General features: G+C 41.6%; 1 protein-coding gene across 2 annotated transcripts in view; it reads left to right on the top strand.

The window, feature by feature from the left end:
* Window positions 1–441: 441 nt before the first annotated feature.
* GAREM1 (GRB2 associated regulator of MAPK1 subtype 1) overlaps window positions 442–11,859 on the top strand; it is a 194,584-nt gene continuing 183,166 nt past the window's right edge. Inside the window, exon 1 of one of the 2 annotated variants that reach the window (XM_017507133.2) lies at window positions 442–1,011. In XM_017507133.2, the coding sequence (XP_017362622.1) occupies window positions 891–1,011 (121 nt within the window). In that variant the 5' untranslated portion in view covers window positions 442–890. The remainder of the gene's footprint in view (window positions 1,012–11,859) is intronic. The other variant, XM_017507132.2, reaches the window with a different exon arrangement.

Below are 11,859 nucleotides of genomic sequence, written 5' to 3'. Positions count from 1 at the left end.
AGTCTGGACCACCGGGAAGCGAGAGGGAGCGCCACTAAAGGTCTCTTTTGTGCCCTGTATTTGGCCACTCCATGGCCAGGGTGGGAGGGGAGGCGGACGGTGCCCGACACCACCACTCAGAGAGCGGTCCCTGCGCTTGCTCCGCAATTCCCGGGCTCCGGGAACTGGCCTGGGCGGGGAAGCAGTCGGGGCGCAGCGGCACCCGGCGAGACTGCAGGGCGCCCGAGCGGTCGGACGGGGGAGCGAGAGCTAAAGCTTGCGGAGCGCGCCAAGCCGCCGTCGCGGGCGGCCCTGGCCGGGAAGCTGACGCCGCGCGGAGCCCGCCCGGCCGCGGGAGCGGCGAGAGGCGGGTGCCGAGCGGGGGGCGGAGCAGGCGGCGCCGGGGAGGCGGAGGCGGCGTCTCCCAGAGCTGCGCAGGCGTTGCTCGCACCTTGTTGATTAGTCAGTGCTGGGAGCGCTGCTATGGCGTTTCTCAGACCCGCGGCTCCTCCTCACACTCTCGAGGCGGAGGGAAGGAGGGGTAAGAGGAGGAGGCGAGAGGGCGGCCGCCGCAGCTGCAGAGCCGGGGCCAGAGGAGGAGGCGGAGCGGGAGCCGCCGCAGCCACCCGGGCCGCCGCCGCCCCCCGCAGCCGCTGGGCTGCTCTGAGTCCTCTCCGGGCTTGAGGGCACGCGGGGCGCCCCAGCCATGCCCCGCAGCGGCAGCTGAGCCGGGCGCCGGCCCCCTTCCTCCGGGCCGCCCCAGCCGCCGCGCCCCCCGGCTGCCCGCGGCTGGAGCTGCCCAGCGCCTCCCGCGCGCCCCAGACCGCGAGCGCGAGCAGCGGCAGCCGCCGAGGCGCGGGTGGTGCGGGCGGCGGCGGCGGGGGAGCGCGGGACAGGAGGCGGCGGGGAAGATGGACCCGGCGCCCTCGCTGGGCTGCAGCCTCAAGGATGTGAAGTGGAGCTCGGTGGCGGTGCCGCTCGACCTGCTAGTCAGCACTTACCGGCTGCCCCAGATCGCGCGGCTGGACAACGGTGAGTCCCGGCCGGGGCGCGGGGCAGACGGGCGAGGACAGCCGTCTCCACGCGGGTGTGCGCGCGTGTGCTGGAGAGGGTGAGACCTGGGGGGAGTGGGCTGTCCGCCCCCGAGTGCCGGAGTTGGCCCGAGCGGCTGCCGCAGTCCTGGCGCGTTCCCTCAACTCTCCCCAGCAGCAGCCGGGGAGATGGAAATCAGTCCTTGCAGTATAATTTAAAAGGACGCCCTAAAAATAAATAAATAAAAAGTCAACATAGGAAGACCTCTGCAGATAGTAATCTTGGGCGCCAGCGATCCCTCCCCACCCTCCTGCAAGAATTACTCAACCAGGGAAACCCTGAAGAGTTATCTTAGGCAACTTTCTTGAGAATATCATTGTGCTCTGGGTGGCATATTGATTTGGGTGCTCTCCTCCCTGTCTCCCCCATCCCCCGCCAAACATTTAAGAGGAAACGCTCCCGGGTGACCATTGAAAAGGATCACATTTCTCAGAGACCTTGTATTACAGCTTGTTTGTTTCGTTTAACCCAACTGAAAGTAATTGAGGGCTGTCCGTAGAAAATGCTTTTAGCAGAAGTGATGGTATGCTTAAGGTTAATTATTAGGTTAGCGCATTTCCAGCCTGAAAAAAAAAGTAAGTCACCAAAACGTATTGATTCGGAACCTGAACTCGGAACTAAGGTGTATTTCCTGAAACTGACCACCAGAAACTCACCGAACCTCCATCCCCCAACTGTTTATTCTCTGTTCTGACAGCTGCAAACACATAGTTGCGCATACTGTCAAGCAAGTAGACACCTTTCAATTTGAGAGTGATGACAGGTAAGGTGGCAATTTAGGTGTGTTTGGTCTTCTCTTGCTTTTATTATAACTTCCGTGGGCTTTCGCTTCATGCGATTTTAGACTGTAGAAAGAAGCCTGCCCTGCTGTGGAGCAGCTGTGGAAGTACCCGGGCCCAGGCTGGCAGGCAGGCAGGCAGACAGAGCTGTAACTATACAGGCCAGATCAGAAGAACACTAAGCAGACAGATGTCATTTCAAGTTACAGGCATTAGGGTTACTTCTTGTTTTTTGGAGTAAAAGAGTAGGTAACATGAGACGTATACATATGCAAAGGAATTTTTATTCTGTTTCTTATCTGTGGAGTTTGATTAGACGTTTGTATCACTGATGTGAAAACAAATGCAGGAAAGTTCGTGAAAGCTGGAAGACCACCTTGGCCTGCTTGCTATCCTTGTTTGATTGTTGGTGGTAGTAGGGTGCACTGGGAATAAGCTAGAGGTTTTTAAACCAGTAATGAAGTGCAGATCACAGTAGCTGTTGAAGGGGGACACGCAGGTGGCGTGTTGAGGCGTTTCTGCTTAGAGTAGGGGTGGGAAAATATTGTGTGCTTTAAGTAGCATCTACAGACCTGAATTGGTGTGTGTTTGTATTAACAGCGTTTCATTTCCTCCTCCAAAATTGTGTATATTGGAATATTGTGAGTCCTCACCTTTTCCGACCTTCTCTCATCTCTGAACACTGCCAAATTGCTAGCTGGGCAGAGAGCATTGCTGCATGTGGTATAAAAGTCACCCAAAAGCTTCATTAAACAAAGTTTAAAGGGGTGGAATATCACTTTCAGACATCACTTTTAGTTTTATTTCCCAGTTTTCTATCCCTGCCATTCATAAAAAGGATCTGAATCAGCAGTGTATTCGTCCCACACTTCGTTCTAAAATGAGGACGTGGGTAGCAAGTCTTAACACTGTGTCCTTTCAAGCTGTGGAATGGATTTTGATCACTACATGTAATTCCAATTCTTCATTGTAAATTTCTCTTATTTCCTTATTGCCACTTGAGAATCAGAGTGGCACACACAGATTTGGAATCATAGCCTGATACTGCTTTATATCTTGCTTCTTTAACTTAACAGGCCTATCTCATTTAAATATTTTTGTTAACATGATTTTTAATAACTGCCAAAGAGTCCATGGGCTAAGCTATAGTATGTAATTTCATACCCTATTGTGGGGACATTATTAAGCTATATTATTTTGTGCTATTAAAAATTGTGATATAATGAATACTCTTGTACATACATTTGGGGTTTTTTTAGTTAGAATATATTTTTACTTTGCTGAACAAGCATGTCAGTCCTATTAAAATCCTTGATACATATTGTTAAATTGCTTTAGAGGCTAAAGGAAATCCTCATTTATACCAACATGAGCGTTATGGGAGTATCAGTCTGCCCACACTCTTAAATTATTAAGTATTTACAAAAAATTTATCTGCTAATTTGATGGGGAAAAGTGTTGTTTTAGCAGTTTAATTTGGGTAGATTTTAAAAGAGTGAAATCATAGATTCTGTGCATATTTTTAAACGTGTTTCAGAGCAGTTTAGGACAGGTCGAGGACATGCTGGCATATTTATAAAAGTTATAGGTGAAATCTTAAGTTTTGTGCTGTCCTCATCCTGTGTCTTTTCCCCAGTTTTAGTACTGCAGGTGCATTTTGCACATGCACACGCCCACCATATATTTAAGACATGGAACGTAGTCATTTTCCAAATCACTTGTTTTTAAAGAGACTAGAACAAAATTGAAAAACATACCAATAGTTGACATCATCCCAAGAGGAAATGATTGGCTAATTTTTAATAGTTGTTAAAGAATATTAAAAATCTAATTTTACAACTACTGATTATCAGAAAGCCTACTATGGGCAGGTACATTTCTAGATGCATAATATGTATTGTATCAAATCCTCAGCAACACAATGTTTAAGAACTTCAGGAACCTAAAATTCAGAGAAATTAACTTGTCTGAAGGCTCACACCTAGTAAATGGTGGAGTGGGTTTTCCAGCCGACCTTCTGACTCTGAAGACTGACCTCTTATCTTAAGCTGGGCTACCTCCTAGTACTAAAGGAGAGTGGGGTTGAAGTTGTTCTGACATCTGCTCTAAATAGGTTCACTGTCTCTCTGGGAGCTTAAGGACTGGAAAGTCAATATTTTTAAAACAGTGTAGACACCAAATTAAAAGCTGGCCTCATCCATCATGCATATGACTTTCTACTTGCCAAAGGAGTGGCTGAAAAGAGGCCAGAGGCAATGGGGAAGAAGAGGTTACAAAATAGAAGAAAACTTGGAAAACATTAGGGTTTGAGGGCCTAGTAATATAGATGTCTGTTGAGATGACTCTTCAGGACATTTGCCGTCCTTAGAATATTAACTACACAATATGTAAAGAACTCTCCAATTCTTTGCATTATAAATGTCACTCCTGAAGTTCCAGGTAGATAGATGCACTCAGTATTACATCCTTAATGGTGAAATTTGTATAAGATAAATACAAAATAAGTGAATCTTTATGAATATTGTCCCATAAGTTTTTCTGGAGAACCCCAAGAAGGGTACTCCAGCAGTTCTCCTTAGGAGATTTGATGAGATATATCTCATCAACTGAGTAAGCCCAGTCAGCAGTGCAGTTAAGATCAGATATTTTAACTGATTGATCATCAGTCTTATAAATTGTTGGCTGTAGAACCTGGGTCAGCAAATGTGCTTAGGACCAAGGAGAGGACAGAGAAAATACTAATCCCAATTCCACCCCTAACCATCCTCACTCAAAACTGGATGGGTGGGAAATTGTTCATTTTCTCTCTCCTCCTCATTTCATCTTGGATAGACCCTGAAGACTTGTGTTAGAATAGCATTCTTACAACCTGTTTGCTTCTGTACCTCCTAAAAGATTTGGTGAAACTCTGTCCCTAAGCACATTTTTCAGTTAAATGCTAAAACTTTTCATCCTAAGTTTAAATAGTTGCAGGGTATGTAATTTCTCAGCATATTTTAAAATATTTTAAAGTATGACATCATTCTAAAAACTCTAGTAAAATATGTATTTGACTTCCAATATCATTTGCTTAAAAAATTCATGAGATGCAAGATTCAGTCTTTTGAAAGTTAAACATTTTACGCCTTTTCTTTATCTCTTTAAATTCTTATTCCATTTCCCTTCCGCTGTATAGAATTCTATCTCAGTGTAATATATTTTTATGCTTGAAAGTGTTCTATTGATCACTCTGCCATACTCTCTGAACTAAAAAAAAAAAAGTATATATATTGAAATTCAGTATTTTGTATTTATTTTGATCATAAGACTTTCCATATTTAATGATTTCTGATTTTTTTTTAAATTTTTTTCTTTCTTTTTTTTTAGAAACGGGGTTTCACCACGTTGGCCAGGGTGGTCTCGATCTCTTGACCTTGTGATCCACCCTCCTCGGCCTCCCAAAGTGCTGGCATTACAGGTGTGAGCCACCGCGCCCAGCCGATTTCTGGTTGTTTTTTAAAACAAAGAATTGGAAATTACCTGACTTACAGAAATAGTTGTTACCTACATACGGGAAACTTTCACCCTACACCATGAATCAACATTTTAGTTTCTTTGTTTCTCCACCCAAGGTCTTTGCACCTCTTGGGCAATGCATCTTAGAAAGATGTAGAGAAGATAATACAAGTGCATTACTTTTGTAAAGTGGGTGAAGAACCATTGTGAAGGGGGAGATGACGAACAACAGCTTTCTTCTATCACTGTCAAGATCATCACAGAATGAATGTCCAGCACAATCATGGACCCCAGCCCATTAATTTTTAAACAAAAGTACCTTTGGAAATTCCTGATGTAGAAACTGATTCCTTTCATTTGTGATGATGAGCCCCTTGGGAAGTGTTAGCCTCGCCTCAAACATGTACCCCAGTTTAAAGAATGCTGGTCTAGCACAGTAAAAGATGTGTTAATGCCCCTGTTTGCTGAAAGGAAAAGGAAGACCAAGTGCATGGAAAGGCAGGAAGAGAGGAGAAAAGAAGGTGGTAGGAGTAGGAGACTGCTAAATAGGTAGAACAGGAGCAGTGCCGGTCGCTCCTTCCTGGCTATGCCGAGGAATCAGATCAGATTCTAAGTCCCGGATGTGTTGGGACTGTGGGAACTTTGGTCCTCGCTTTGCGCTCAGAGGTATCTGCGGCTTTATCATTTACTGGCCTCTAGGAGAGAAAGCATGGACATTGAGCCCTCAGGGAAGCTCCAACTGGCTGTTTGTAAATATCAATGGTCTTTCTCAGATCTGTGTTTTATCATCCAAATTGATGTGAGTTCTCAGAATCTACTTTGTAATTGTTGTCCTTTTCTTTTTATTTTATTTTATTTTTCCCAAAGTAACTTAGTTTTGCTCTTGGAAGATGTTCTGTGTTTCTCTTGTGGCTTCATTTCTCCTGCCATTCCGTATTTTGAGAGAATACACATGGCCAGGGTTGGGGGAATGGTAGTTTAAATAATGCTATATGTGGAGTCTCCACATTTGTTCTGTTACCGGGACTGCATTTCCTAGTCATGTGATCTTGGTCAGGTCTTGTAACCCCTTTGATTTGTAGTTTTCTCATGTAGAAAAACTGGATATTATACTTTCCCATATTCTTCATTTAGTAAGTTGCTTATTCAGTCAGCTAATGCTTATTAAGCTCCTACTATGTGACAAGCCCTGTTACAGGTGTTGGGATTATACCACTGAACAAATCAGACAAAAACATCTATCTTTGTGGAGCTTACATCCTTGTGTATCTACTTATGTGAATTAAATGCAATAATAGATGTCAAATACATATGTGAGATGGCAGTAGTAGAGATGTGGATCAGTTGAGGGGAGGCTTCAGAGTATAGCATATCATTTAGGCAGTAGCAAGTTTTATTGTCTTTGTTCAGAAGAAGAAACTGAGATGAATGTTCTGGGTGACTTGAGTGTATTTCTTCTTGAATATTCCAGCTTATTGATCTAGTAATCCACAGGTTATAAAAAGGTAGTGAAAGGTCTTTATTGGAGAGAAAGTATTATAAACTGACTAATCCAATCAAGATTGGGCTTTGGAGGGACTGGAGGAGTTAGGAAAGGAACTTTTTTTAAAAAAGAGATGAGGTCTCGTTATGTTGCTCAGGTTGCCCTCAAACTCCTGAGCTCAGATGATCCTTTGGCCTCAGCCTCTCAGGTACCTGGGGCTATAGGCCTGAGCCGCCACGTCCAGCCAGGAACTTTTAATTTAATCCAGAATCACAGGTGAGTCTTACCAAATGGCACCAAAACAATGAGCTTAGGCACGTGCATCTTTTTTTTTCTTTTTGTGTTGCCCAGGCTGGTGTGCAGTGATGCAATCTTGGCTCACTGTAACTTTCATCCCCTGGGTTCAAGCAATTCTCCTGCCTGAACCTCCCCAGTAGCTGGGATTACAGGCATGCACCATCATGGGCCAACTAATTTTTGTATTTTTAGTAGAGATGAGGTTTCACCATGTTGACCAGGCTAGTCTGGAACTCGTGACCTCAAATGATCTGCCTGCTTTGGCTTCTGAAAGTGCTGGGATTACAGGCATCAGCCACTGTGCCTGGCCTTTTTTTTCTTCTTTTACTGTGTGCTCATCATTATTTTCACTGATCAATGATCATTTTTTGGTAGCTATAGTTGTATAATGGTTAGTAGGAAAGAAGTGCCTACTATAATGTTATACACAAAGTGAGTGATTAAAAAGTCTCTTTAATATTCATTGATATATGGTATACTTTCACTTTCCTCCAGTTTTCACCTATTCTGACTATTGACTGTGCCTAAAAATGATGAGAAAAGAACAGGAGAGGGCATTGTAGTGGTCAATGGATAGGGGGCATAGACCCACAGGACAAGATTTACAGATAGCTCTTCCAATGTCTTTGTTTTCCAAGTAAGATGGCTGTTTTGAAAGTCTTTTTATTTATTTTTTTCCCAGAAAACAGTACTGTAATATCTATTAGTAATAGAAAGCAAGTATCTTGAATGTAAGGTGAATATTTACATATTCTAATTAAAAAGTACAACTTTTTAATTTTTGATTGACACAATCATTATGTTACTACATATTTAGGGGTACAATGTGGTGTTTCAATATATGTGCACGTTATGTAATGATCAAATCAGGCTAATTAACCCATCTATCACCTCAAATGTTTATCATTTTTTAAGGTGGGAACATATAAAATCCTCTTTTCCACCTAGTTTGAGATACACAGTACCCTATTGTTGATCGGATTCACCCCATTGTGCAGTAGGACACTTCTTCCTTTCTAATTTAGTTGTAACTTTGTACCTAATGGCCATCCTCCTCCAATTGCCCTGCTTTTCATTACCCTCCCTAGTCTCTGTTAGCCACTGTTACATTCACTACACCTGATTTCATGTCCTTTTTATATATGCCCCACAGTGGGATTGCTGGACCCCTATCTATCATCTATTACTGAACCCCTATCTAATGCCATGTATAAAAATCAACTCAAAATGGATTAAAGACTTAAGTGTAAGACCAGAAACTGTGAAACTACTCATGGAAGAAAACATAGTAGAAACACTTTATGACATTGGCCTAGGCAAGGATTTTTTGGATAAGACCTAAATGCATAGGCTACAAAAGCAAAAAATAGACAAATGGGATTATGTAAAACTAAAAAGCTTCTGCATGGCAAAGGAAAGAATCAACAGAGCAAAAAGACAACCTACAGAATAGGAGAAAATATTTTCAAACTATGCATCTGACAAGTTGTTAATAGCCAGAGTACAGGGAACTCAACTCCATAGCAAAAAGACAAATAATCCTATTTAAAGTGGACAAAAGACCTTAATAGGCATTTCTCAAAAGAAGACATACACATGGCTTATAGGTATATGAAAAAAATGGTCAACATCCGTCATTAATCATCAGGGATGGCAAATGAAAATCGCAGCAAGATCTCATGTTACTCTAGATAGAATGGCAAAAAGACAAGCTATCAAAAAGACAAAAGATAAGTGTTGGCAAGGATGTGGAGAAAAGGGAATCTTTACATACTGTTGGTGGGAATGCAAGAATGTAAATTTGAATTAATAAAGCCATTGTGGAAAACAGTATGGAGGTTCCTCCAAAAATTCAAAATAAAATTACCTTGTGATTCAGCAATCTCACTGCTAGGTATATATCCAAAGGAAATAAGTCTTAAAGTAGTATCCACATTGTCGGTAAAAATCTTAAGACACTCAGTTCATCTGTAAAAGGAAAACTGGTTTGACTCTTGTGATCAACTGCATTATAGTGTAAAGAGGGAGTATTTTAGTCTCTTTTACTCATTGGCTGCCTTACTGAAATAGCAAGTTCTTTTAGACCAGCTTGTAAACTCGTTTATTTTTGTTTGAAGATTCCTGAGGTATCTGTCTTTTCACTCACTGAGCTGCTGGTTCTGGGAGACTCATAAACTCTCCACTCATCTTCAGCAGGACTGTCAATCTTAAGAACACCAGCTATGATATGCCATGGGAAAAGTAAACTTTTATTTCTGGTTTATGTATTGTTTTTGCAAAATATAAAATACCTGCTAAAATATTGTTTATTTAGTTTTTGAGGCAAAGTCTTGCTCTGTCCTTCAGACTGGAGTACAGTGGTATGATCACGGCTCACTGCAGCCTTGAACTCCCTGGCTCAAGTGATCCTTCCACCTCAGCCTCTCGAGTAACTGGAACTATAGGCACTTGCCACTACACCTGGCTAAGTTTTGTGTTTTTTATGGAAACGGGGTTTTGCCACGTGGCCTACGCTGGTCTTAAACTCCTGAGATAGAGTCGTCTGCCTGCTTTGACCTCCCAAAGTGCGGAGATTACAGGTATGAGCCACCACCCCTGGCAGGATGAATTCCTTTTTTTAGAAGACCTTTCCACATGGAAAGCCTCCCCTACTACCCTGCTGTACCCCTAGTCCCAGTTTCATAAGAATTGTTTATTAGAATTTTAGGTTAAAGGTATCTAAAATTATTTTTACCATTTCCCAGCTCCTAGCACAATGCCTGGCAGGTAGGAAGCACCCAATAAGCATTTAATAAATGAATGAGAAAATCTCCATATTAAAAATTGTAAGGTCCAAGATATCTATATTACTACAGCAATGTGTGAGCTCTGCAGGTCTGAAATAGAATGTCAGTTTTGTTTCATTTGAAGCAGACACTATGTTTTTAAATATATAAATTGGAACTAAGATGGCAGGTTTTAATATTAGCAGAAGGAAAAATAGACTATCATGATTTATAAAATAGTGATTCTTAGGGTCATTAGTTACCCATATTCTAAATAAACGATTACTGAAGAGTGCAATTCATTTTTCAATTTTTTACTTTCTTGCTAGTTCTTTTCATTCTGAAATTAAAGTGTCTCCATTACATATTATGTATTGCCATGTCACTGAATTTTTAATCCTTGTTATTATCATGCTATTCGTATGACTCCTGAGTATACAGACTAGAATGCCATAGATCTTAGAAGCTAGTCAACTCTTAACAAAGACCTGACAGCATAGTCAGTTAACCTCTCATCTCTGGGCACCACGGATTTTACTTCTAAGCAAACAAGCCACTTGGTTCAAGTAATGTTACAAAACTACAACTGCTAATTTGGTACAGTTGTCATCTTCCTAGAATAGCCCCAAGTTTGACTTGAAACAGTAGTGTCTGAATCCCAGACAATGAGTTTCCTTTTATTCCATGCGGGAGCATTACATAGTGGTAAAAGAAGAAAAAAAGTGTTCCCAAGCTCCTTTCCAGTTCTGCGGATGAATTGCTTTACACTTACAGGGCAAGTTATTTTAATTTATTCTGCTAATTGTTAACCTAACTTGAAGTATTTGAATACCATGTGGGCTTTGATGACCTTATGGTTGTTTAGTAAATACCAAGTTATTTAATTTAAAATGCAATATGAATTCTTTATAGTTATGAAGACATTTTAGTTAATATTTAACATATATAGTAAATTGTTATGATTAAGCCTGGTTATAAGGTTGAGAGGAATGTAACTCTCTATGAGCAGTGCTTATGTATATGTCCCTGAGAAGATTTAAAATGAGTTATGTTCTGTTGTTTTTTCTTCCAGTCAGTAGAGAAAAATTTCCTCGGTCAGACTTTTTTTTAGGATGTTAGAAATGAAAATTTGTCTACCTAGCAGGGAACTAGATTTAAATATCTAAAAGTACCAGAAAGGGGGTAAATTTTTTTTTTTTTAAGTTTTAAAACATATCTGTTACTGTTATGTAATTAGAAAGCACTGGTTATAACAGAGTCTGTCATCCATTAAAGAAAAGGTTAATGAAATACCTGAGAAGGCCCGCTTGAATAACCCCAGGACAGTTGTCTGTGCAGATGCTGTTATTCCATGATTGATTCTCATTTTGGATTGCTGCTCTCTTCTTTTAGCAGCAATGGGCAAGTAAGGGTTGGATTGAATAAAAAAACTAACATTGTCATTACTAGTCCTCAGTAGATTATGCTCCTAGATCTTCATTTTAGCCTATTTCAGGTTTTTAAAATAATGCAAGAGTCATTTTTTGCCTTTGGATCACTGACCTACAGTCAAGCACTAGACCAAGTTAACTATTTAATTGGTGGTGTTGAGAGAGAGACAGAGCATGGGAGAGAGAGAGACAGAGAGAGAGAAAGAGAGCGCGCAAGCGAGCATGCACTTTAGAATGTTCAGATTACTTACTTAAAAATAAATAACAAGTAACAGAAAGCTTTATTAAGAGATTCTACTCATTTTTTCTGTTTATTTTGGTCCTGTCTTTGGCCAGTTAAGAGGATGTCAGCCACTGAGAGGAGATAGGATCAGAGGGAATCTTCACAGCTTCATGATGGCCAGGGACATCAGTTAAGGTTAATTTCAGTTGTGTGTAAGAGAGATGGGGGAAAAAATAGCGGCTTATCCAACACAGAGAGTTTATTTTGCTTCACTTTCATATAGAAGTAGTCTGAAGATATGTAGTCCAGGACTGAT

Source organism: Cebus imitator, unplaced genomic scaffold, assembly GCF_001604975.1.
Source record: "Cebus imitator isolate Cc_AM_T3 unplaced genomic scaffold, Cebus_imitator-1.0 Scaffold369, whole genome shotgun sequence".
Lineage (NCBI taxonomy): Eukaryota > Metazoa > Chordata > Mammalia > Primates > Cebidae > Cebus > Cebus imitator.
The sequence above is the reverse complement of the archived record's forward strand: the minus strand, read 5'-3'. Positions and strand labels throughout refer to the sequence as shown.